This window comes from Lampetra planeri, chromosome 53 (genome assembly GCF_965212315.1).
Source record: "Lampetra planeri chromosome 53, kcLamPlan1.2.h2, whole genome shotgun sequence".
In the NCBI taxonomy this organism is placed as follows: domain Eukaryota; kingdom Metazoa; phylum Chordata; class Hyperoartia; order Petromyzontiformes; family Petromyzontidae; genus Lampetra; species Lampetra planeri.
Window position 1 is genome coordinate 7757182 of NC_136159.1, and position 27158 is coordinate 7784339.

General features: G+C 47.9%; 1 protein-coding gene across 1 annotated transcript; it reads left to right on the forward strand.

Annotated features, from left to right (window-relative positions):
* Positions 1-12566: 12566 nt before the first annotated feature.
* LOC144734762 (vesicle transport protein USE1-like) lies at positions 12567-27147 on the forward strand. The gene is made up of 8 exons (XM_078617123.1): positions 12567-12709; positions 14982-15031; positions 15431-15509; positions 18671-18826; positions 20510-20528; positions 20654-20669; positions 20934-21093; positions 22147-27147. The coding sequence occupies exons 1-8, from the start codon at positions 12611-12613 to the stop codon at positions 22327-22329; spliced, it is 762 nt and encodes a 253-aa protein (XP_078473249.1). The 5' UTR covers positions 12567-12610; the 3' UTR covers positions 22330-27147.
* The last annotated feature ends 11 nt before the right edge of the window (positions 27148-27158 follow it).

A 27158-nucleotide genomic window follows, 5' to 3' on the forward strand; every position in this document is an offset into this window, starting at 1 on the left:
ACCGAGGCTGCTTTGACTTTGGGGATGCCCACAAACCGGTTCGGACATCGCTTGCCACCGATTTTATCCGCGGCCGGGAATCAAACTCGGATGGCCATTTTCCTGGCGCACAGCGTGGAACCATCTCAGAACCATCGCGCACATCCTGTTACTGTGAGCGGCAGCTCGTCAGCAAACGGCATCAATGTGGGCCATATCACGCCATTTGTTGGCTGCAATAAACGCGGGGCACTTTGCCGTGGCGCTGCGAAGTGGCATTTGGCTCCTGCTGCAGAGCGCGGTTTAGGACGCGAGAGCTTCTCAACGGCCCAATGAGTGGGAGCCTCGAATTCGTAGGGAAGGAATGGTTGCTTCTGGATTGGGCACCACGGTGGCTAGAAGATGTTAACTACCTCGCCTGGTATGCAGGAGCTCGTGGGTTCGATCCCGACCCGGTCGCGTTGGCAGCGTCCTGCACGCACACCTCGCACAAGCACACGACTGCTATTCACGATCCGCTTGTGCGAGTGGAGAAACGGGGGGCGTCAGTGTAGGGTTAGCGATGTGTAGTAGTGATTGTTTTTTGCACTAGCTTTATTTGTTGGTAATAGAGGTGGTGGTTGGGGGGGGGGGTGTTGATAAACATTTACATATGACCTTGGTGGTTTACACTCCAAATGTGTTCTAAATGTGTTTAATGTCAATTGTAAGAATTTTTACACTATGTTTGTCAACCAACTGCTCGATGGTTTGCCGGCCATAGCGGGGGTGGGGGGGGAGGTGATTGGTTGAGCATACTTCACCACACCGGTTCGTGTGGGTTCGTGAAGACAGGAAGGGGAAGGGGGGTGAGAGGTGGATCAGGACCATTTAAAAAATTAACCCGTAAAAAAAAGTTTTTCACTATAAATCCTTTATATGCGTGGCGGCTAGAGTCCTCTCGTCCTCTGGCTTGAGATGGCTGCCACCTATGGGTCAGATGATTGCCTGCCACCATTAAGCAATTGGTAATTAAATATTTAAAAAAAAATTCCTAAAAAGTGTTACATTTTGGAAAAAAATTTTCACGAAAATAAATTGTCACGCACAACGAGTCTGTGTGCAAAATGTCAGCTCGATTGGATCACGGGAAGTGGGTTAAAAAACGACCGAAATATTTGCACGGTCGTAAGCGCGCAAGCAAGCAAGCAAGTGAACTTAATATAAAGGATTTAAAAAATCAACTTGTCACTGATGTGAATCTTGGCCAGAATTTGAACTCGGCTTCCTGGGTCCACCACCGCCGCCCTCCCAACCAACCTCAAAAACACAGGAATGTAAGTAGAACACTACATTTCTGTTACAGCTTAACTGCATTACGTTTGCTTTTGTGGGCATCTGATGGTACTGTATTTCACATAATCGGGGAGGCCGAAATCGTGTTTGAACAATGTCGTTCTAATTGCGACGTGCATTAAAAAAAAGAAATACTGTTATTGTGCGTTCTGGGTGAGTTTGGAAAACAGTCTTTTCTTGTGGTATTTTGGAGAAGAAGAAAAAAAACCTTGCTGTATATTTTTGATAAAATGATTTTACTTCGGTAGATGTGACGCAATTGGAGGTGACTTGGGTGAGCTTTTAGCCGCCCCTGTGATTAAACTGGGCTCTCGTGTGTAGAACGGCTTTATTTTTCCCAATCAAGATATTTCATCTGGGAAAACATCCCACTATACGGAACGTCTCGTTTGCAAGGGTGTCCTTTGGTGTCGATTGACACATCGAAAAACCCGTAATGAATGATGCGTATTTGCTAGTTCTCGTGTTGTATGCTGTTAGACAAGTTGATGGCCTCAACCTGGCCATCAGTGTCCCATCTCTTGCCAAGAACCCGCCTGGTTTGGGTGCCGCCCACCCCCCAGGTCACATGGTACTCAAGCCTCTTCGTGCCGGCAAGGGGGTCCGGGAGAGGTCCGGGGGGGGGTGGTCCAGAGGGGGACATGGGGGTCTGGGATGGGCCCGGAGTCCAGGGGGTGGGCGGTTAGTAGACTTCAATGTGAAATCCTCCCATAGTTTTAATGTTAAAGGCTCCTATAGACTTCAATGTTACAGACCCCCATAGACCTCAATGTTAAAGACTCCCATAGACTTCAATGTAAGGATCCCCAAATACTTCAATGTAAGGATCCCAAAGACTTCAATGTTAAAGGCTCCCATAGACTTCAATGTTAAAGGCTCCCATAGACTTCAATGTTAAATCCTCCCATAGACTTCAATGTTAAAGGCTCCCATAGACTTCAATGTTACAGATTCCCATAGATTTCAATGTTAAAGGCTCCCATAGACTTCAATGTTAAATCCTCCCTTAGACTTCAATGTTAAAGACTTAAATGTTAAAGGCTCCCATCGACTTCAATGTTAAATCCACCCATAGACTTCAATGTTAAAGGCTCCCATAGATTTCAATGTTAAAGGCCCCCATAGACTTCAATGTTAAATCCTCCCTTAGACTTCAATGTTAAAGACTTCAATGTTACAGGCTCCCATAGACTTCAATGTTAAATCCTCCCATAGACTTCAATGTTAAAGGCTCCCATAGAGTCAATGTCCTGGAGGGCCTCGTCTTTGTCTGCGTTTGGAGAGGAGGCCACGAGGCAGCAGACACACCAAGAGGTCACGAGGCACAGGCATCCTGGCGCCGGGATACTAACGGCGATATCGCCATCGGAGAGCTGAAACAACAACTAAAAACCGCGTGGACAGCAACTCTGTAAACAACTTGGGCGGCAACGTCAAGCCCGGCTCGCAGACCTCAAGAGTTCGACGTTTTATTGTTGCCTTTGCTTGCCCTCCCTTTGTACACCGTATCGTACGAGCCCTGTCCCCTACCCCCCCCCCCCCCTTAATTACAATTGGATTGCGTCTCTTTAAAATGTGCCAACCGCATTAAACAACAACCAAAACACAAGTGTCACTAATGTTCTAACAATGATGGAGTTCATAATATCGTTTTTTGGGTCAGATTGCGTTATATATAAATGTTTCGTAACCCTCCACCACCCGACACGGCCAAACAGTAAAAAATGATGGAGTTCACCGCTTCAACAACAACGACACTCAAGTCTGAAATGACCGCCGTGGTTTGTGTATTTGTCTGCTCGCGCTGCCACTCTCCGTGCCCGCTACTCGGAGCCACCTCTAGAGGCCCTGGGATGACGAAGACGACGACGACGGTGATGATTGACCCCCAGGGGTCACATAGCGACCAAACTCCGCACGCACCGTCGATGCTGCTCCCTCGCTCGCCCGTGGCATTGCGAGGTCTGACGCGAGAGTGTTTGGAGGGAGAGAAAGAAAGTCTCTCCGCCTACAATTGTCATTTATACTGGTAGGAACCTCCTGGTTACACCAGCCCACAGGGGATTATTGTGTCCGTCCATCCGTCTTGCATCCAAAAATGGGAGGGGTGGGGCTGGGTGGAGAGGGGATGGTGGGGAGGGGCTGGGTGGGGAGGGTGGGGAGGGGCTGGGTGAGGAGGGGAGGGGCTGGGTGAGGAGGGGAGGGGCTGGGTGGGGAGGGGCTGGGTGGGGAGGGTGGGGCTGGGTGGGGGGTGGGAGGGGTTGGGCTGGGTGGGGAGGGGCTGGTCACCCCGTGGTGCCCTTGTAGGGGTGTTAGAGAGAGAGCCGTTATGCATGGCAGCTTATGGGAAACAAACACAGTGGGCGGGGCTACGTGAGTGCACGGGGGGGGGGTGCTCTCAACGACGTCCGCACCAGGCAGCCCGGGGCCCCACCCCTCAGCGGGGGTGGAGTATAAAGGGGGATGTGTCAGAGGGCTCGGGGCAGAATGTTAAAGCTAAACGAGTGAAGACCGAAGATCGTCTAGCTAGAGCCCTGGACTCCCCTGGGACGCCGCCCTTGTCAGGGCCGCGCAGGACCGAGCCAGCGGCGTGGTCCCGAGAACCAGAGCTAGTGCTCTGGGACTCCGGGTACCGTAGCCCGACTTACCAGTGTCGGGCCAGACAGCCTCCCCTAGCCCGTTAGTGGAGGACTAGGAGGTAGGTCAGAGATAGCTAGCAGTGTATTCCCAGCTAGCCGGGTGAGGGGGCCGATACCCCCTCTAGTATTGTATGTCCACAGTTGTGACTACTTGTACGGAATAAATACATGTGCCTCACCAACGGTGTCCAAGAGTCATTAACGGTACTTCATCTGGTGTCAGAACAACTACGAACATGGACACGCGCCGGACAGCTCGAGCCGGAGTACCGCAGGTGGAGGACACCGCTGAAATTGTCGAGCCCGAGACGGCTCAACAAGACATCGTGCAGCCGGGGCCGGACGCATTCTTACCGGGGCATCAGGATGAAGAGGAGCCGCCATCAGAAGGGCTGAGGCTGGCTCACGCGAGGCTGGCGGAGCTGCTTTACGCCGCTGCCGCCACACTCGAACACATCACGCGGCTGGGGGCTGGTGGACCACCACGGGGCGAGGAGAACCGACGTCCGATGCGCCTTCCCGCCATCTCAACGGATTCAAACTTTGAATCTCCCGCCATCGCCGCAGCAGCTGCTGAGGGCGTGGCCGGCCTGAACCTCGGGTCCAACATCGCTCTCGCTGGGGCTGCCGCGTCACCGCCAGCGGAGGGAGCGTCATCACGGCTGCGACAGGCGATACCATCTGCCGTTCGCGCCGAAGCGCAGCCGAGTTACGGGGACAGCAGCCTGCGAGCTTCCATGGCGACCGCTGCGCTGCACCAACGGCTGCCTCCGCTCAAAGAGTTTGTTGGCGCAGAGGGCGACTGGGGCGGCTTCCAGCGACGCTTCCTCGCCCACCAAGAAATGGCACGGTGGTCGGATGCTGAGGCTCTCTGCGCGCTGCCGGCGCTCCTCGACAGCGACGCACTCGCCGCCCTTACATTGGCGCCGAGGGAGAAGCGCTCCACGCTACAGATGGCGCTGCAGTTGCTGGCCGGGGTCTACGGACCTTCAGCGGAATGCAGGCAGCAGTTTTACGATCGCCAGCGGGGTGCAAAGGAGTCGCCCCTGGCGTACAGGACGAGTCTCCTGGCACTGGCGAAGACGGCCTTCCCTCGAATGGACGACGACGGCGTGGACGCCATGGTCACAGAAAAAATCCTCCTGCTGGCAGACGACCTGGACATCGCCGTCGTTGCACAGGAGGACACGGAGATGAGTTCCCTCCAGGCTGCGCGGCTCCTCCACGCCAACCTGCTGTCACAGCGTCGGAAAGCCAGCAGGGCAGCGGCCGGGCGTGCGGTGGCTGCAGCCACCCTCCCGGCGGAGGAGGTTTACGCCGTCGACCGTCGACGGCAGCAGGGGACGGGAGCACGGTCGGGCCGGGATGGGTCGAGCCGCTTCGACCGTCCGTCATCGCCGCCGGCGCTCCCGCGTTGCTTCAACTGCAGCGTCCGGGGCCATGTCGCCTCAGGGTGCCGCTCTCCTCAGCAGCGCGGGACGACGCCTCGACAGGACGCCGGCCCTCCTCCTCCCAAGCTCCATCAACATAATCCGGCGAGTCGCGGCACCCCTCATGTTTGGCCCAAGCACACACTCGTCACACACTCGCACACCGCAACGAACGGGGGGCCGACATTGCGCTGCGACGGGCCAACACGCACCACTATGGGGACTCAAATCGAACCCAGGCAGTGGTCCATGTTGGCCCATCGCGTTGTGGCCGCGTCGTCGGGGTCGTCGGCCGTGGTGGGACACATTGACGGGGTGGAGGTACGCATCCTGGTCGATACGGGGGCATCGGCGACCATCATTTCCGATCTCATTTACAATATTCTACCTGTCCAGAGCCGTCCTTTACTGCCGGTTAACGTCCCATTCTATGCTGCTAACGGGGGCTCTCTTGGCATCATTGGACATATTCGAGCGCAAATTTGTATCGGGGATATCAAATTGTCGGGCCCGATTTTTGTTTCCTCCTCGCTGGCGGTTCCGTGCCTGCTGGGGACGGACTTCTTGGGCAAAATGCCGATTCGTATTTTAATAGACCAGGGATGCATTGAGCTCCCGTCGGGACGACGCATGGCGTTCCTGCCTTCCCCTACTGCGGCTCGGACGGCGTTCGTAACAGTACCAGCGTTCGTCGTTAAAACAGTTCGTGTGCCGCCGGGAGCTCAAATGTTGGTGCCTCTAAAACTTCGTCGGCCCTTCGCTGAGGGCATTGGGGACCAGGGAATTCTGCTGGGACCATCTAGGGCCGGGGTTAGTGGACCTCATTTGATTCCGGCCCAGACCGTCGTAAGAGGGGACGGGGACCCTTTCATCGCGGTCCTCAATGTGGGGTCGCAGACAGTGGTAGTTCCTCAAGGGACGGTGCTTGCTCACGCGACGCCGGTGCCCTGCGAGGAACCTGTTGCGAATCACGTCGGCACTGCTCCCCAGCCGCACCCACATTCGGACAGCGATGGAGGGTGGCTCGATGCGCTTTGTGCGGGATCGACGGACCTGTCAAATTCAGAGCGCCAACAGCTTAGAACGCTACTGCGGGAATTTTCCGACGTTTTCAGTCGGGACAAATACGATTTGGGTTGCACTCATCTGCTGTGTCACCATATTGACACGGGTGACAGCGCGCCAATACGCCAGAATCCGTTTCGGTTAAGTCCCGCCGAAAAGGACCATGTCAAATCGGCTATTGATGACATGTTAGCCGCCGACATCATTTCTCCTTCGACCAGCCCTTGGGGAGCGCCGATCGTCCTGGTTAAAAAGCAGGACGGCTCGTTGCGGTTTTGCGTTGATTTTCGGCGCCTTAACAAAATTTCGGTTGCCGACGCATACCCGCTCCCACGGATGGACGAATCGCTGGACGCCTTGGCGGGAGCGCGATTCTTCTCCACACTGGATTTACTTTCGGGATTCTGGCAGCTTCCTCTGGACGATGATTCAAAGCCTAAAACTGCTTTCCGTACACCGCACGGCCTGTTCCAAATCAACCGGTTGCCGATGGGCTTACACTCAGTGCCGGCAACTTTCCAGCGTTTGATGGAATTGGTTTTGGCTGGATTGCAATGGGAGTCGTGCCTGATTTATTTGGATGACGTTATCGTCTTTAGTAAAACTTTTGACGAACATCTCCAGAGGTTGCGGGCGGTTTTCCTAAAGATGCGGGCTGCTAATTTGAAATTCAAACCCCAAAAATGTCATTTGTTACGCGATTCGGTGCGTTATTTGGGGCACATCGTGGGGCGCTCAGGTATTGCTACCGATCCCGCCAAAACGCAGTGTGTCAGCTCCTGGCCGACTCCCACCTCGGTGGGAGAGGTCAGGAGTTTCATTGGCTTCGCGTCGTATTACCGACGGTTCGTCGCTGATTTTGCGACGATTGCCAAACCCCTACACGCTTTAACATCAAAAGGGGTTCGGTTCCACTGGGGTCAGGAGGAGGAGGCTGCTTTCTGCTCCCTTCGGGACGCCCTGGTAAAAGCTCCTCCCTTGATTTACCCCGATTTTTCGGGACCATTTTTGCTCGACACAGATGCGAGCAACACGGGTATTGGGGGCGTGCTTTCCCAGGTGGTTGACGGCGTGGAACGGGTGGTTGCGTACGGCAGTCGGGTGTTGTCTCCAGCGGAGCAAAGATATTGTGTCACCCGTAGGGAACTGTTGGCAATTGTCTATTTCATCCAACAGTATCGCCCATATCTGTACGGTCGGCATTTCACCGTCCGCACAGATCATGCGACACTGCAGTATGCCCTGCGAGTTCAACAGCCATCGGGACAATTGTCCCGATGGTTGGAGATCCTCCAGGATTTTGATTTCGAAACCACCTACCGTAAGGGCGTTCGCCACACCAACGACTTGCCAACCACCTCCGAATGTGCATGCCTCCTGGGGTCGGGACGTTGCAAGCCAGAAGGGGACATGCCGGTTCCGGTCCTGGCGGCCGCCGCCGACGACGAAACATTGCTTCCAAATTCTATCGCACAACAGGGAAAAGATTCCCTGCTGGGTTTGCCTGTTAATGAATGGGGGCGCCTCCAGATGGAGGATACCTCCCTCCTCGCGTCGCGTCGTCGCGCCGGGGAGGCGGGGCGGGGGACGGGTGATGCCGACGCATGGGAAATGCACGCGGGGTTGCTGATGCATTGGGACGGGAAATCCCATCGACACCGGCTGGTGGTCCCTTCTGGGTTACGGGGTAGGGTGGTGTGGGCTGCTCATGAGCGCCTCCTCCACCTGGGTACCCAAAAGACCCTCGCCTTGCTCTAGCTTGATTTTTTTTGGCCAGGCATGGCGAGGGATGTCGCAGATCTGTTGGCATCATGCCCTCGGTGTGCGCAGCGAAAACCACCAGCACGGGAGTCAAACCCGCCTTTGCAGTCTATCAGAGTCTCCAGAGTGAACGAACTTGTCGCGCTGGATATTCTGGGGCCATTTCCCGCCACCCCTAGGGGCAATAGACCGGGGTGGAATACTTTACGCGCTGGCCTATGGCCTGGCCCCTGGCCAACCAGTCGGCAGCAGCCATTGTGGAGGCCTTTGTCCAAGGTTACGTCATGGACAAAGGTGCTCCGGAGCGGCTGCTGACCGACCAGGGAAAACATTTTTCCGGCAAACTCCTCCAACAGGTCTGTGAGCTCCTGGGAACGAAAAAAATTCGTACCTCTCCCTATCACCCGCAAACTGACGGGATGGTCGAGCGTCTGCATCGAACCATCACGTCTATGTTGTCGCAGCAGGTTTCGGACTCACAGACCGATTGGGACTTGCAAATTCAAGGGGTCCTGGCAGCATACAGATTGGCCCCCCATGCTGCGACGGGATTTTCACCCTTCTTCCTCATGTATGGCCGCGAACCTGACCCACCTGTTCGGGCACAGCTGCAGATCCCCGCGCCGCTGGGAAAAACTAAATTGGCCGACCATGTTAAATTTAACCTTGCGAAATTGACTGAGGCACGGGATGCTGCCATGCTAAATTCCGACAGGCGTCAGAAAGCGAATGAGCGCCTCAGACTGGGTCGCGCGCACGTGCTACAGTGGAAGCCGGGGGACAGGGCATGGCTGCACTGTCCCCAGGTACCACTCGCGACCTCCTCAAAACTGGTGCGGCCGTGGCGGGGCTCCGTCGAGGTGGTCGAGGTTTTGCGGCCTCAGTGCGTTCGCATCAAATGGGGGAAGCGCCGGTGGTTTGTGCACCCCTCTAGACTGAAACCCTTCGTTGCGGTGCGAGGCCCCACTCCACAGACGCGTGGCCAAACATGTGGGGGGTCGGCCGACTCAAAGGGTCCGTCTCTGCTGCTCTCGCCTGACGTGTTGCCGGCTGTCCCACCCCCAGGTGCACCAGGAATGACGGGCTCCCACCCAACAACCCCTACGGGGGATGCCGAGGGTCTCGCGACATCAAGCGCAGACTCACTTCGAAATGGACAGCTGCCACCAGATGGTCCGCCATCCGGGGTTGCCCCGTGTGACGGGCCTGCGGCAAGGACGCGCGCAAGAATGCGCAGACTCTTGTGATGCACAAAAAGAATAATTTTTTTTTATTTTCATGTGTATGGTTACTGTGCGCTGCGTCGGTGGTGTGCTCCTGGCACATTGTGTTGTGTTGTGTGTGTGTTGGGGGTTCCTTGCGATTTGTATATACGTTGCTTTTACGGAATTCGTATTTATTCGGGGGGGGTGCGTCGGGTTGTTTTCCCTTCGGGGTTTTCTGGTTCTTGTTGTTGTTCTCTTCGCGTTATGTTGAAAAATAGTGAGGCACATGCGCGGTCAGGGGGTAAATGCGCTTTTATTGTCGTTTTTTTGTATGTTGGCAGCCGGGACGGCTGCAAGCTATGCGGGGGGGGGGGGGGGTGATGTAGGGGTGTTAGAGAGAGAGCCGTTATGCATGGCAGCTTATGGGAAACAAACACAGTGGGCGGGGCTACGTGAGTGCACGGGGGGGGTGCTCTCAACGACGTCCGCACCAGGCAGCCCGGGGCCCCACCCCTCAGCGGGGGTGGAGTATAAAGGGGGATGTGTCAGAGGGCTCGGGGCAGAATGTTAAAGCTAAACGAGTGAAGACCGAAGATCGTCTAGCTAGAGCCCTGAACTCCCCTGGGACGCCGCCCTTGTCAGGGCCGCGCAGGACCGAGCCAGCGGCGTGGTCCCGAGAACCAGAGCTAGTGCTCTGGGACTCCGGGTACCGTAGCCCGACTTACCAGTGTCGGGCCAGACAGCCTCCCCTAGCCCGTTAGTGGAGGACTAGGAGGTAGGTCAGAGATAGCTAGCAGTGTATTCCCAGCTAGCCGGGTGAGGGGGCCGATACCCCCTCTAGTATTGTATGTCCACAGTTGTGACTACTTGTACGGAATAAATACGTGTGCCTCACCAACGGTGTCCAAGAGTCATCAACGGTACTTCACCCTTATAAAACTCAACGTTTAACCTACTCACGCCGGTTTGTGCCCGCCCTCACAGTCGGGTATATTTGCGGTATACACCACGCCGCCGTTGACCCTGGCCATTGACCGAGGAACCCAACGTTCCTACCAGCTCCCTCCGCAGGAATGTGTTATACGCATTCATTAACCCCCCCCCACAAACACTTCGCTCAAGAAGGGCTTACAAGTGGCGCCATCACATCTACCACTCTATTTAAGGAACGACACAGGAGGATTTTTCCACAAATCTGGCTGTCGCCTGATGAAGCTGGTTGTAATTACTGGCGAAGCGTCGTGCTCAGATTTGTAAATGTTGTGGCTTTGCTCTCCAACACACCGGTTAGTGCTGTACTCGTAACGAATTGCCACGTCCCGTTTACGTGACAAACCTTACGAATTGGCTGTGTCGGTTGGTGGCGAGTTTAACGACACTATATACTCTTTGCTTCTTTCGGTAAAGTCACGTAGGTATAAAATAAAATATTTATTTTATAAAATATGTATTTATTTTATTTCATACCTACGTGACTTTGTATGGATTCCTGCAATCACGAAAGCTTCAAATCAAGATTGACACTTTATATATTTACGCGATCTAACCCAAAAAAAACCCTCTTATGGTTGAGTAGTTTTGCTGCTGTTGTTGTTGCCTGCTGACCAGCTCAGGGCGTGTGGGTGAAGAGCTGTCGAGGAGTGTGGTTGGGGTCGAGGGACATTGGAGGCGCAGAGCGCATGGTACGATGGGGCTCAGGGTGAGGACGCACCACTAGCGGCGAGCGAGGTGACCCCTCGCACCACGGCTTGTCGACTCACGACATCTAACGCCTCGACATTGTAACTGCGATTGCTGCCGGGGCAATCGACGATCCGCCTCATCGCATTGTTGGCTCGGACCGCCGCCGGTGTTGCAGTATTGTAGAGGATGCGTTCTTCACTCATTTTAGCCGATACGACGTCGTCAGTTCTGTGAGGTGCCGCCACACCATGAGATGGTGATGATGATGGTGATCATGATGATGGTGATGATGATGGTGATGATGATGGTGATAATAATGGTGATGATAGTGGTGATGATGATGGTGATGATGGTGATGATGATGATGGTGATGATGATCGTAATGATGATGATGATGGTGATGATGATGATGGTGATGATGGTGATGGTGATGATGGTGATGGTGGTGATGATGGTGATGATGGTGATGATGGTGAAATTTGACGTGTACATCAAAATTCACAACTTTAAATAAATATAAACAACACGTTCTACTTAATTAAATTGACTTTTTAATAATACAATTCCTACAATATCAGAGTGCAGCGCCACATTAAATACGCACTACAATGACAATAGTTTAAAGCGATTTGAAGCATGTTTTATTTTCAAAATGGAAATATGGTTTGGGGGGGGGTGCAGAGCTTTGTGACGTCATATTTGAGGGGGTTCTGACTTTTGTGACGCCGTGTGACGAGGGGGGGGGGGGTCAAAAAATCGTCCAAAATCGCGTGACGTCATTTATGGACGGCCCCAAGGGCACGGGGTGACCAACAAGGCATGAATTGGTCTGTAATAAGGTAGGGCACTGATCAGGGGTTGACAGGTATGGGTTACGGTCTGCAGGCGACTGCAGCTACGGCTGCAGGATCTGGTGGTACATGTTGTTTATGTCGTTTATTGTGAAGATTCGGTCACAGTTCCTGTTATCACTGTTTCTATGGCTTTATTTCGGTGATTTCGAAAAGTTTTTTGGTTTGGCCATGTTTGTTTGTTGTAGTACGGAGTTAGACTGATGGCCTTAATCTAAGTTGTCTTGTGGTTGTTGTTGTTGTTTCACTTGCATCCCACTGGGATTTTCGCACACAGCGTTGCGGTACGGTGCTTTTTCTGCAATATTTTGCTGTCTTTTCCTGGATTTTCTGTTTGCACATAATCACATGGTCACTTTAAGATGTTTTCTTGTTCATGTTTTTATTTCATGTTTTTTTTTTGTTGCGGTTGCACCCGATTCAAGAGCCGAATGGCTCACAGGGCTCTACCAAATGTAAATGAAACTGAAAACTGATGACGACTTAACAATCCACGTGGACGTGGTGGGGGGAGGGGGGGACCAAACTGACACTTTACGGCCCGGCACGCAACGACATATAACCTCTTTACGACACAAACGATCATCACTTCACGACCCCCCCCGTATCCCCCCGTGCTTTACGGTAAACGCCGGCCAAACTCGCCGCTGGCCCGGATCGCGATGTCTGGCGGTCGCCTGCACATCAATTTCGTGCGACTTCTCGCAAGGTGCGAGTCGCTGGTCGCGGACAACAGAGGTCACGACTGGCGCCTCGACAAGGTAAAAGGCGTAGGCCCTATGACTCTCCCTTAAAAAAATATATGTCTAAAAAATAAAAAGCCGCCGCGTCCACAGACAGGCCCGAGGCGAGGCACGGGGCTTGCCTAGAATTTGGCCGGGAATAGGCGCTGGTCGCCCGGCGGGAGTGGAGCAGTTGAGGTGCCCCCCCCCCCTTCCCCTCCTAGTTGGTTGTGGAGTTCCATGCCAGGGCTTGATCGCGATGTTGCCAAGTCGGGCGACTTTCTACTTGAAGGCTGCCAATGAGAGAGTTGACGTCTGTGTCTCACCGTCTCTGTCTCGCTGTCTTTTATTTGTCTGCGATGTCTCATTGATGTGTCCGAGTGTGTCTGTTTTTTTTTATATAATATATGCCTCGACGTGCTCTGCTCTGTACTTCTTAATAATACGTTTAGCTTGTAACGCGCGCGGTATTTGTTCACACTCGAGGAGAGAGAGAGAGAGAGCACGACTCTGAGACGAGACGAGACGCCACATGGCAGCTAGGCTTTCAAGATGCGCTTCTGCGGCCGTCTGGAATGTTCCTCCCGATATTAGGAAGCCTCGGGCGCTATGCACGTTTAAGTCATCGTCTAGATTGACAACTCATGCCTTTCAGAACTGCTTTTTGCGTTTAGTTTGTTGTCCTTCCCCGCGCACCTCCGATTAGCACGGTTGGCTAATGTACGATGCGAAAGAAGTTCAACGAATATATGGGGCCGTCCATAAATGAGGTCACGCACCTGGGGGGGGGGGGGGGGTCAGACATTTGTGACGATGTGTGACGAGGGGGGGGGGGAGTTTGAGAAATGTGACGTCACATCAAAATGCGCAACTTTGAATAAATATAGACAACACGTTCTACTTCATTAAATAGACTTTTTAATAAATGTTTTCTCCTACAACATCAGAGGGCAGCGGCACATTAAATACGCACTACAATGGCAATAGTTTAAAGCGATTTGAAGCATTTTTTTTGGGGGGGGGCAGATTTTTGTGACGTCATTTGAGGGGGAGTTCTGACTTTTTGTGACGCCGTGTGACGAAGGGGGGGGGGGGGGGTCAAAAATCGTCAAAAATCGCGTGACGTCATTTATGGACGGACCCATAGGCGGTGAGCCGGCACCAGCAATTGCACCAAGCTCTGCAGTCCTTTGTATGTGAAGGTGTGTTTGGCCACTGATGAGTATTCACGCTTGTTGGACTAAACCGAAGCACCCGGATAAAACCACGTGGGCAAGGAGATTGTGTGATTCACACACCCGCCACAACCCCTTATCAGTGGCCTACCTTAATATAGAATCAAGTCAGACCTTTAAATTTCGATTTAAAGCTTTCGTGACTGCAGGGATTAATCTTCTTGGTTCTTTCGGTAAAGTCACGTAGAAGGGAAATAATAAAATAATAAAAATAACACATAAAATAATGAGAAATAAAAATAATAAAATAATGATAATTCTTTTTTTATGTTTTCTTTTTATTATTTTATTATTTCCCTTCTACGTGATTTTACCGAAAGAACCAAGAAGAAGTCAGATCTTATTGGTCACCCCGTGCCCTCGTACATCAACGTTCATCCTACAAAGTCCCATCACAAGCGAGACACACAAACCGATAGACATAAACAAAAAAATGTATGGTATTGAAACGGCCGTACGCCGTATGCACCTGAGAACTCTATTTACCTGTACAAGAATACGGGTAAACCTTATGGGTTAACGGGTATGGATTGGCCAACCACTCGATGTAGCTATGTCCAGACAGCTATATCCACGTGTGTGTGTGTGTTGTTTAATCGTCTGTTTTCGTGTCGTGTCTATGTATCTACGAATCTCTCTGTAAACAATTTTTTGTCGCTATACGTATTCCTGTCTCTCTGTCTCGGTGTTTTAGTTATGTCTAACGTGTGCTCTCTCTTGGCCGATGTTTCGTTTCGCGCAGCCCATGCCGTGAGTGTCAGCGCGTCTGCGGGATCTCTCTTAGCTCACTCCTTCCTCGCGACACGCATGATATAATTGGACCTAAAGTATTATGAATTTGTACAGTGAAATACTTTTTCAATTCCCTTCGAACGTTGATGCGTATATGAAGAAAAGCGATTTGGTGATACGCGCGAGTTGAAACCGCTGGGGTCCTCATGAGACTGCAAAGAAACTTGTAATGCCACAGTAATTCGTAATAACTCATTACGCTGTGTTTGAACGTGTGGAAAATATGTGTAAGCACTTAATATTGTATCTATTTTAGTGCATACGTTATGTTTTTTATGTCCTAGTACATTGGAGCGTTACAAGATCAACTAGCCGAATTGAAAAGGCAAGCGAGGTAAGGTTTTAAGATAATTTTATTTATTCAAATGACTACATTTAGAGCTTACATTTAAAGCTTTCAACAAAAAAAATGTGTTTTTAGTTTAAAGCTTGTTGATTGTAAAAGTGATCTAAGAAGACTTACTACTGTCTGATTAACTTTTATTGTTTTTATCAGCAGTGAACACATTATGTATTACTATCAGTAGGACATTTGCGAGGTCAAAGACTATGCCTACATTCTTGTTTAACAGCCAACTCACAGCCACAACTTGCTTTGCATTCTTTTTTTGTTACTGTATAGGTTTAACAAAAATATTTAAATGATGTGACAGCGCTTTGGGTTGCAGATTTGTTCCAGAAGGGCACCACATGTTATCCAAAAATGAATTGACTTCACTTGTTTTTTCTATAGCAAACCATCTCCAGAATTGCTGAAGGAATACACGACCAAAGTGGAGTTCCTAAAAGGACTTTTGCTGGCAGAAAAGCTGGTAGGTAAAAGTGAATTGCCGTGTATCTACATTTTTAAATGTACACTTTAAGGCAGTATAGAGTACTACAAAGACAAGCCATTTCCTGATATGCCACCCATTGTATACGTATTGCCAAATTTTTCACATTTCTCACATTAACATCATGCTAATCTCTCACATTAACATCATGCTAATCTCTCACATTAACATCATGCTAATCTCTCACATTAGCACCATGCTAATCTCTCACATTAGCACCATGCTAATCTCTCACATTAACATGCTAATCTCTCACATTAACATCATGCTAATCTTTCACATTAACACTATGCTAATCTCTCACATTAACACCATGCTAATCTCTCACATTAACATGCTAATCTCTCACATTAACATCATGCTAATCTTTCACATTAACACTATGCTAATCTCTCACATTAACATCATGCTAATCTCTCACATTAGCACCATGCTAATCTCTCACATTAGCACCATGCTAATCTCTCACATTAACATGCTAATCTCTCACATTAACATCATGCTAATCTTTCACATTAACACTATGCTAATCTCTCACATTAACACCATGCTAATCTCTCACATTAACATGCTAATCTCTCACATTAACATCATGCTAATCTTTCACATTAACACTATGCTAATCTCTCACATTAACATCATGCTAATCTCTCACATTAACACCATGCTAATCTCTCACATTAACATCATGCTAATCTCTCACATTAACATGCTAATCTCTCACATTAACATCATGCTAATCTCTCACATTAACATCATGCTAATCTCTCACATTAACACCATGCTAATCTCTCACATTAACATGCTAATCTCTCACATTAACATCATGCTAATCTTTCACATTAACACTATGCTAATCTCTCACATTAACATCATGCTAATCTCTCACATTAACATCATGCTAATCTCTCACATTAACATCGTGCTAATCTCTCACTTTAACATCATGCTAATCTCTCACATTAACATCATGCTAATCTCTCACATGAACATCATGCTAATCTCTCACATTAACATCATGCTAATCTCTCACATTAACATCATGCAATCTCTCACATTAACATCATGCTAATCTCTCACGTTAACATCATGCTAATCTCTCACATTAACATCATGCTAATCTCTCACATTAACATCATGCAATCTCTCACATTAACATCATGCTAATCTCTCACATTAACATCATGCAATCTCTCACATTAACATCATGCTAATCTCTCACATTAACATCATGCTAATCTCTCACATTAACATCATGCAATCTCTCACATTAACATCATGCTAATCTCTCACATTAACATCATGCAATCTCTCACATTAACATCATGCTAATCTCTCACATTAACATCATGCAATCTCTCACATTAACATCATGCTAATCTCTCACGTTAACATCATGCTAATCTCTCACATTAACATCATGCTAATCTCTCACATGAACATCATGCTAATCTCTCACATTAACATCATGCTAATCTCTCACATTAACATCATGCAATCTCTCACATTAACATCATGCTAATCTCTCACATTAACATCATGCTAATCTCTCACATTAACATCATGCTAATCTCTCACATTAACATCATGCTAATCTCTCACATTAACATCATGCTAATCTCTCACGTTAACATCATGCTAATCTCTCACATTAACATCATGCTAATCTCTCACATTAACATCATGCTAATCTCTCACATTAACATCATGCTAATCTCTCACGTTAACATCATGCTAATCTCTCACATTAACACCATGCTAATCTCTCACATTAACATGCTAATCTCTCACATTAACATCATGCTAATCTCTCACATTAACATCATGCTAATCTCTCACATTAACATCATGCTAATCTCTCACATTAACATCATGCTAATCTCTCACATTAACATGCTAATCTCTCACATTAACATCATGCTAATCTCTCACATTAACATCATGCTAATCTCTCACATTAACATCATGCTAATCTCTCACATTAACATCATGCTAATCTCTCACATTAACATCATGCTAATCTCTCACATTAACATCATGCTAATCTCTCACATTAACATAGTCACTTCCGTGCCCTCGTCCAGGAGGCCGCTCTCCTCCTATCTTACAGTTGCATGCTAATTTCTCACATTAACATCACTAGCCCCGGCCACCTCTTAATGACCCTTGGGCTACACCCATTTCAAACCTTCTAAAACAGTCTGCCTCAGCAGCAGACCACGCTTTCCCACCTGATGACGGACGCTTGTGTTGCGTCCGAAACGCTGTGATTTATTTTATTTTATACCTACGTGACTTTACCGAATGAACCAAGGAGTATTGACAAATCTGTTTAGTTTTGAGTATAAAGGAAATTTTAATGTTTTTGCACAATTATATTCCAGTCGTATTTTTAAGCTTCAAATCGTGAGACAAAACACATTTCCAGTTAGAACCCGACTGCCAGCATCGCATCACCCTCTGTCATAGAATGGCTCATGAGGTCACTTCAACAGGCTTATTTATCCACACCATGAGAGGAACTTTAAACATCCTGCAAAGGTTCATCGTACATCAATCAAATTTATTTCTCAGAGCTGGAGTTTAGCCAAATTTAAGTGACTAAACAAACGTGTTCTGTCTTCTTGGTTCTTTCGGTAAAGTCACGTAGAAGGGAAATAATAAAATAATAAAAATAAAACATAATAAAATACAATTCTCACGACGTTTTGGCCACAACGCCAGCAGCCGTCCTCAGGTGAAGAATAGGTCTGTCGGAAAGACAGCGTCTGAAAAAAATGTGTTCTGTTCTCTGGCGCAGTGATTACCAGGCCGAGATCAACTCGTTCCGCTTGAGAGCTCAGTTTGACTACAGGTGGCTGATTACCCGGATTCGAACCCACCATCTAAATAGCTGCTGGTTCAGTCCTCTTGACTCCGAAGCCACCCACCCACCCTACCTACCATCTTCCAGTGTGTGTGCTTGTGACTATGTAAAAGCTTTCTGAGCAACATGTCCCTAACTTTTTTTAATTTATCTTTTATAATTTGTTTTTTTCCCTACGTGAATTTACCAAAAAAACCTAAGAGTATGAATCCTTGCAGTCACGAAAGCTTCAAATCTAGAATTAACTTTTGTGGCTTTGTATTCCTCTTCGCAGCCAACAGCATCTGAGAAGGCTTTGGCAGCACAGTTGCTGGCTCCAGGACGTACGCCCACCACACCCAGTGAGGTTACGCCGACAAGCAAGACTGCTCATCTGCAGGCCAGCGCTCGCTATCATGGGGAGATGCGTGACGAACTGCTGGGATCCACCGTGAGTCTTTTTGTTGTTCGTAATCAACGTTTTTGGGTTTAGATCGCGTTATTTATAAATGTGTCGTAACCCTCCACCACCCGACGCGGCCAATCAGTAAAAAAGTGTCACGTTGACAAAAGACAAATGGTTCACTGCTTTAGCCCACCGGTGTGTTGAAGCGTGAAACCACAAGATTTACAATTTTTGAGTACGACGTTTCGCTGGTAATTGCATCCAGCATCATCGGGCAATTCGCCAGAATGGTGAGGCTCTGCTCTGTCTCCCGTTCTTATATAGAGCAGCAGCAGGGTGACGTCATCATTAACTCATCAACTCATTAGGTGCAACGATTTGAGGCGGAGGGAGGGGTTATTGTAATCATATACTAGATTAGTAATCAGGCAGTTGTCACGATTCGAGTTGTAGATTAGTAATCAGTTGGAATGTGTTTTATTGTAATTATGCTACATTAGTAATCGTCGTACTCAAAAATTGTAAATGTTGTGGTTTCACGCTTCAACACACCGGTGGGCTAAAGCAGTGAACCATTTGTCTTTTGTCAACGTGAGACTTTTTTACTGAATGGCCGTGTCGGGTGGTGGAGGGTTACGACACATTTATAAATAACGCGATCTAAACCCAAAAACGTTGATTATGAATAATATTGGTCGCGAAAGCCTACGTGTTTTTGTTGTTGTTTCTCAAGTTAGAAAACGTTCACTGCGGCACAGCGCTCGACAGTAGATCACTGACGGAGTCATACGAACACGAGAACAGCTGTTCTCGCCCTACGGCGCGCAGACCGTTGGTGCTCATCCACCCGCAAAGCCATGGGAAGTGGATCTGCGGAAAGCTTTCAGATGTTAAGATTTTCAGCAGTTTTTACTCGAGAAAAATGTTGTTGGCGAATTGTGGTCCACGAATAATGTTTTGAGTGAGGATTGCCGGAGGTCCCGCAGGTCCAGAAAGGTTGGCAACCACTGTGTATGAGTGTCTTGAACCTTCACTTGGATTCCTAGTAAGCATGTTGCCTCCAGTGATGCCAAATCAGGATTTATTATGGAACATTTTTGACAAATATTGCCTGCGATGAGTTGTTGAAAACACGCATTGTTTAGATTTACTTTGCAGGATTTTTTGGAGGTAATACACGGTTGTGCAGTTGTAGCTCGCCAACGGGTTTCCCGGTTGTTGCCGCATGTTGTTCAGCGTGATGTCCGACGTTTCGCTCCACGTCCTGGAAGTTTTTTTGGTTTTAAACCATTTCATTCCTTGAAAACGCACCCAACGTGGGACATCGTGCAACAAAACGCAACGCAGTACAAGCGAAACATCTCGTGAACGCGTCATAGAACTGCTTGTCGTAGGTTTGACCTTCCTAGGATTCTCAAGAAGTGTGAATTATGAGCTGAACTTGTGAAATGAACGTTAACATTTCGCAAGGTTGTCTTGCAACACATTTTAATGGCAACTCAATTTACATCGTTTCATCGGCGGCCTACTCTACGTGCATTACGCAGTACAAAATTACTGTTTTGACTATTTTGCAGCATTTGTTGGCTGAACTTGTCACATGAATTAGATCATTCAGAGAGACAGTATAACAACAATATTCATCAATTAAGTTTTTAGAAGAAGAAAAACAATAAACCCTGTGGTCTACTAAAGTGATTCTTTTTTTTCCAATCCTTTTTCCTTTAGACCCACGAGTTTGGAAATGGTAAGTGGAAATGTGTAAATAACTACGCACATTTTATTCATAACAATCGCAAACATAATGAGGTTTATTTTTGTTCATACTTAAAACCCTTCACAGTTTTTTAATTGATGTTTGTTTTCGTTTAGGAGTAAGGAAACGAACGTGAGTATACATTTTGTTCCCTCCAAACATTCCTCCTTAAAAATGTAACCGCCAGTTTTTTTTTCTCTCTCTCTCTTTAAATAGATATAAATGCCCCAGGCTATTATAGCTACACGACGATCTTCACAGTGCAGATTTGGACTTGGTTAATTGTGATTGTATTGTACCTACTAAAAATGAACGCATTAAATTTTCTCACCTCTTATACATGCACAGTTGGAGCTAAATTCCAGGGACTAAACAATGCAATATTGTGCGATGCAGTGCAGGAAGTGTGACGGATAATCAGCCGGCAGATATCGACGCGGTTTTGCAGCATCACAACAACATGCAAGAGAAGCTCGCAGATGAGATGCTGCTTCTTGCACGCAACCTCAAGAACACGTCGCTTATTGCCCACAACATCATCCAGCAAGACAACAAGGTAGAATGCCTGGAAATACGTGTGTGCTCTGGGAGATAGTAGCTTTAAACATTACGCTTTGTTGAAATGACGATAAAGTATATCGCTAGCTCCGTAAAAAAATTCCGTCCAAAATCACGTGACTTTATCGTGAAGAATTCTGGGTAAATGTTTTTTTTTTTATAATTTTTTGTCAGTTTAACACGTAGGCTTTTCGCGACCAATATTCTATTTAAGACCGGGAGCAAGAGCAGAGCCTCACCATTCTGGCGAATTGCCCGATGATGCTGGATGCAATTACCAGCGAAATGTCGAACTCAAAAATTGTAAATGTTGTGGTTTCATGCTTCAACACACCGGTGGGCTAAAGTAGTGAACTATTTGTCTTTTATCAACGTGACACTTTTTTGCTGATTGGCCGTGTGGGGTGGTGGAGGGTTACGACACATTTATAAATAACGCGATCTAACCCAAAAACTTTATTATGAAACATTTTTTGTCTTTGCAAGCATCAACGTGACGAGTAGCTTTTTAACAATTCGCCTCCGCTGTGGGCGCACTGCCGGGTGGTGATGGCTATGCACGTGACCTGTAATCCAGCACCGTGTGGAGGCAGCAGCGAGGGTCGGTGGATCACACAAACGTGAAACTCCCGTGCCGTACCCTGGCTCGCCAGGAGAAGGCGGTGCAGCGGCAATGTGGTCCCACCCGTTGCATCGGAATGAGGATGGCGTGGCCCGCTCGCCTGTGTGGGTTTTCTCCAGGCGCTCCGGTTTCCTCATACCGGCTCCACCTGGCTGCCTTGACTGTGGTTTCTTACGCCTCCTTGAGTCATTATCTCTCTTGGAGCGTGAGTGAATACTCTCCGGCGTGTTACAATTTTTGTTTATTATTATAATGATTGAAACCTCCATTTGGGACACGTTGATGGCAAGGCTCTGTAAGACTGTCCGAGATCGGTCATCTAAGTCTCCTCGCCATCACTCGGCAATTCCAACACTGGCTCTTATCTCTCAACCTCCCCCCCCTTTACCCCTTACGCCACGTCGCCCCCCTCTGCGTCGTCGCTTCCAGACGATGACGCAGTCGCTCAAGATGGCGGACGTCAACTACGAGAAGCTGAAGGTGGAGTCGGAGCGTCTGGAGCAGCACACGAAGCGCGCTGCCAACTGGTGGATATGGATCATGCTGGTGGTCGTCTGCTTCATCTTCATCACGATGATCCTCTTTATACGAATCTTCCCCAAGCCCAGATAACGCGGCCAAAAGAGCCTCGTGGAAGGCCGCTCGCCAGAGTACCACCACAGCCTGCGCCCGAAACATTCTGTTGCAAGTCGGCCCAGCACAGGACCCGTTAGGTTACGCTTGCTACAACAGCAGTGAGCCATGAAAACATTGACTTGCCCCTCCCCCCCCCAAGTTAAATAGGAATCTCAAATAATAGTTAATTGAACCTATATTGATTTTAAGCTTTTGTGACTGCAGGAATCCATACTCTTTGGTTCTTTCGGTAAAGTCACGTAGGCCTAAAATAAATTGAACCTCTTTCTGTTTCACAGCTCTGAGCCAGTGGTGAAAATTCTGCTTTGCTAATGGGGGGGGGGGGGGGGGGGCTAGTCCCATGTTCTTCATCGCAAGGCCCGCAGGCCACTGGTGTCCTTTAGTGCGACCCCTGACGTGTGCCCCACCCCCCAGCAATACACAACACGTGACACAACACGTGACACAACACGTAGCACAACACGTGACACAACACGTGACACAACACGTGACACAACACGTGACACAACACGTGGCACAACACGTGGCACAACACGTGACGCAACACCCTTTGCAGGCAGTGTGGTGGCCCTCTCACACTCATGCTGCCTTATTGGCGAAAGTGTGCCCCCCCCCCCCCTCTGAAAATGAGTGAAGAACACTGGGCTCATCGATCGATAGGGACAACCACTGTTGACTTCCTCACAAAGTGGTACTCATTTTATTGACCCCAATGGGATGATGGGCCAAGTCTCTCAACCCCCAACCAGGATTTGAACTACAAACCTTCCAGATTGCGAGCTGCTCTACTACCGAGCCATGTAGGGCTTGATGCTGAATATTGTTTGGGGTTTTGTGATAATGCTTCGATTATTTAACATCACTTATTAAACTCAAGATGTATGCATCAAGTTGCGTGTGCAAAAACCAGTGGTTTTTGAGTCGTGCTCATGTACAGTAAATGTTGAATATTCGCGGGGTGGGGGTAATACTTTGCTGGAGAACGGCGAAAATATTAAATCTACAAAATAATAATAATAATACTTGAAATTAGGGTAAGGGGGCATGAATATATATTACGATTAAACCATGTGAACTATGTTTATATCATTTAATACATATATTGTTGAGTATTGCGTTATATAACATGCCTATAATAATGATGCACTAACATTTAAAAGTGCAGATATAAATAAGTGGATATTATACGATACGTAAGTCCAAAAAGTAAAAGAAAGCACTCGCGTCTACCGTAAGCGGTGCGGCAGACGAAGGCGGACGAGGGAGAGCGTCGCATCTGCACCGTGGTGGTGAGATGTTGACTACCTCGCCTGGTGTACAGGAGGTCGTGGGTTCCACCACCACCATCATCACAGTGGCTAGCAGATGTTAACTACCTCGCCTGGTGTACAGGAGGTCGTGGGTTCCACCACCACCATCATCACAGTGGCTAGGAGATGTTAACTACCTCGCCTGGTGTACAGGAGGTCGTGGGTTCGACGACCACCACCATCACAGTGGCTAGGAGATGTTAACTACCTCGCCTGGTGTACAGGAGGTCGTGGGTTCCACCACCATCATCACAGTGGCTAGGAGATGTAAACTACCTCGCCTGGTGTTCGACCCCAACCCTTGACGCCTGCTGCTGTATATTTGCAGTTTGCGTGTCTCTCTCCTCGTGGTGGTCATGTAGGGTTTTCCCCTCTACATTTAGGATAAACACCACGTGTTTAGAGTATTTGACTGCAGCTGTACATTTTCACGTGATGAGCCGCTTTGTTGAGCTATCATTTGTGGCAAAGTCGCTTCTGAAAAGTTATAGCTTCCGTGAGCCTTTCCTGATAAAATAAAAAAAGTTTACAGTTTTAACTTTTGCCGTTTCACAATCTCCACCGCTCCCATGTGCCACAACTTGTTAGTAGCGTGCTACACCCGCGGATATTAAAAATACAACCCCATAAATGCCAAATAGCACTACAACATTTTTGCGAATGTGCAAAACCGCGATAAAATACCCCCGCGAATATTAAGGATTTGCTGCTCAACGATGAGGAGTTGCATTTTTTTCTTAAACATTGCAGCATCTCAAAGCGGCTCGTGTTGATATAGGAAATGCAAAACGCATCGGAGCAAAACGCGCAGAGATATCGGGAAAGAAAACGGATTAAGATGCAAATAATATAATAACTTGCATAGACCCGCTGTGCCCAATATTGTCCATGAAATACGTTGCCTTCAAACTTTCGGGAAGACGATATCACCGTTTATGCTGTGCGTGTGTCTACCCGAACATTTAAAATTGCATTTAGAAAAATTGGATGTTGAATGTAAAATGCAGATTAAGAAAATCCTTAGTCCCAAATGTCATGGTTCAAGCAGTTAATTATTAATGTTCTACTTGTTACATTATTTTCATCATACTCGTAAAAATCACTTGACATTATTGCATATGTAGATATAATTTAACTCGTTATTGGCGGCGACGATAACATCGCCTACGTTTTGCGCTGTGCCAGTGTGGATGTGCTCTCTTAAAAACGTGTCAATTTAAAATTGCCTGCAAAGCGTCATCGTGTTGTCTAGACCTTCTAAAAGCGTTCTGTTTCATGAATCGCTGTAAAAGCTGAACAGCTTTTAAAGATCCATAATAGACGTTTTTTGGTTTAGCTCACGTAAATATATAAATGTGTCATTAAACCCGACACCACCCGACACAGCCAACTAGTAAGGTTTGTCACGTTAACGGAACGTGGACAATTCGTCACTAGTACAGCACACCGGTGTGTTGGAGAGCCAAGCCACAACATTTACAATCTGAGTACGACGTTTCGCCAGTAATTACAACTAGCTTCATCAGGTGACAGCCAAATTTTACTAAATGGCTGTGGTAGGTGGTGGTGGGTTAAACGACACATTTACACGATCTAACCCAAAAAAAATGTATTGTGGATATTGGTCGCGAAAGCCTACGTGTTAAAGCTTTTAAAGATGTCCACGAATAGCAGTTGAGCTCTTGCGTTGCTTAATTTTTGACATCGGGTTAAAGCTGTGCACGTGTGTAAAACAGGAGAGAATGTGTTGATTGTGGGACAGCAGCATCGTGCAATAATGTTGTTAGTTTCTTGTTGTTGCGATGTACATACAAAGTGTTGGTTTGAAATTCACACTTGCAACCAAACCCTGCAAGGAAAATGTACATTTTGGTGAGTGCAAATTTCGGTAAATTTCAAATGAAAATTGTTGGTGATGGTAATCGTATCACTTCTGAAGTATTGCTCCAAAACAGTAGACAATCCCAATGTCTAGAGCCAGCTATGAATATCTGTAATACCCATCTCATTTCAAGATACCCTTTGAAGTTACTTTCCAGCCTTGTATCGATCCACTTCTGGATGAAGACCTCCCCCCCCACACTGTTGACCATGGGCATGTTGTTTGACGATACTTCACCATGCTGGTGGTTCGTGCGGGTTTGATGAAGGTGTCAATGGATCAATATTTATTTTACGTGCCAATATCGCACCTCGATAAAGTCAGCATCGGTCCACGTTACAGCAGAACGGGAACGGTACCCCGGGCATCGAGCAACAGGAATGAGAATAAACTCCTTTAAAAAAAAAACTTTTACAACCACGGTTTTTTTCTTCTTGGTTCTTTCGGTAAAGTCACGTAGAAGGGAAGTAATAAAATAATAAAAATAAAACGTAATAAAATAATTATCACGACGTTTCGGCCACAACGCAAGCAGCCGTCCTCAGGTGAAGAACAGGTCTGTCGGGAAGACAGCCTCTGAAGGCGTCTTCAGACGCTGCTTGCGTTGTGGCCGAAACGTGCGAATTAGTTTATTATGTTTTGTTTTATTTTATTATTTCCCTTCTACGTGACTTTACCGAAAGAACCAAGAAGATAAATCCCTGCAGTCACGAAAGCTTTAAATCGAAATTTAACCACGGTTTTATTAACAACTTCGTTTAACTCGCGCTCGAGAAGTACGTCAATGAAACGGCGCCTGCTCCCACGTCAACGCTTTTACTTGAATTAATTGATTACTTCCGGATGTCGTTGACACGGAGCAGACGCGCCTGAGACACGTGGCGTCTGCTTCTTGGGCGAGGCGATTGGAGAGTTTAGGGGACCGCGGCGTTTTTGACCTACACAAATATTAATAGGCGTCCATGCAAAATTGTAAATTGCTTTAACGTAGCGAATTTATTGGTGGATTGATGCTGATTTTGATACAGGCACGCATAGTCACCGGATCTGCGTTCGTGTGCAAAATGTAGAATTAATTGGACAACGGGAAGTGGTCGGAATTTTGATTACAAGATTCGACCACGACAAACGGAGGAATCAAGTCAAGTAAAACCGTTGGGAAAAAAAAAAAACTGTCACAACCCCGGCGGCTAACGCCGACGGAGCATGTATGTGTGGAAATGTTGAACTTTGTTCGCGCCGTATGTAGCCAAGCGTGCTAATCGGTATAGATGTGTGGCTCCACAAAAAAGCCATTCTAAAAAAAAATCGTTTTCAATCTCGATGTTAAAGTGAAGCGCATCGCTCCAGTGGCTTCCGAATAAAGTAAATTGGCCATGACCGCGGTGCCCCCCAGGGACCGGTTCAGATATCCGCTCGCCACTGTCGCGAGCCAGGGCTGGTAAATCGAAGGCAGGTTGCAGGGATCGTCGTGTGTTGCATGAGCCCTGTCACCATGAGGTGCCACGTGTATTTTTTTGTTGTTTTACAAATGAAATGTTGAAGAAATGTTGCGTCTTTCGGTTAACTGCCCTTCTAGGTTTAATAAAATACTTAACCTACCATTTGTGGTT

Coding starts and splice junctions, on each gene's coding strand:
- LOC144734762 (XM_078617123.1), top strand. CDS start 12,611: ATGTCTGGCGGTCGCCTGCACATCAATTTCGTGCGACTTCTCGCAAGG. Junction 15,032..15,430: donor GAATTGAAAAGGCAAGCGAG/GTAAGGTTTTAA, acceptor TTTTTTCTATAG/CAAACCATCTCCAGAATTGC. Junction 21,094..22,146: donor TCATCCAGCAAGACAACAAG/GTAGAATGCCTG, acceptor CGTCGCTTCCAG/ACGATGACGCAGTCGCTCAA.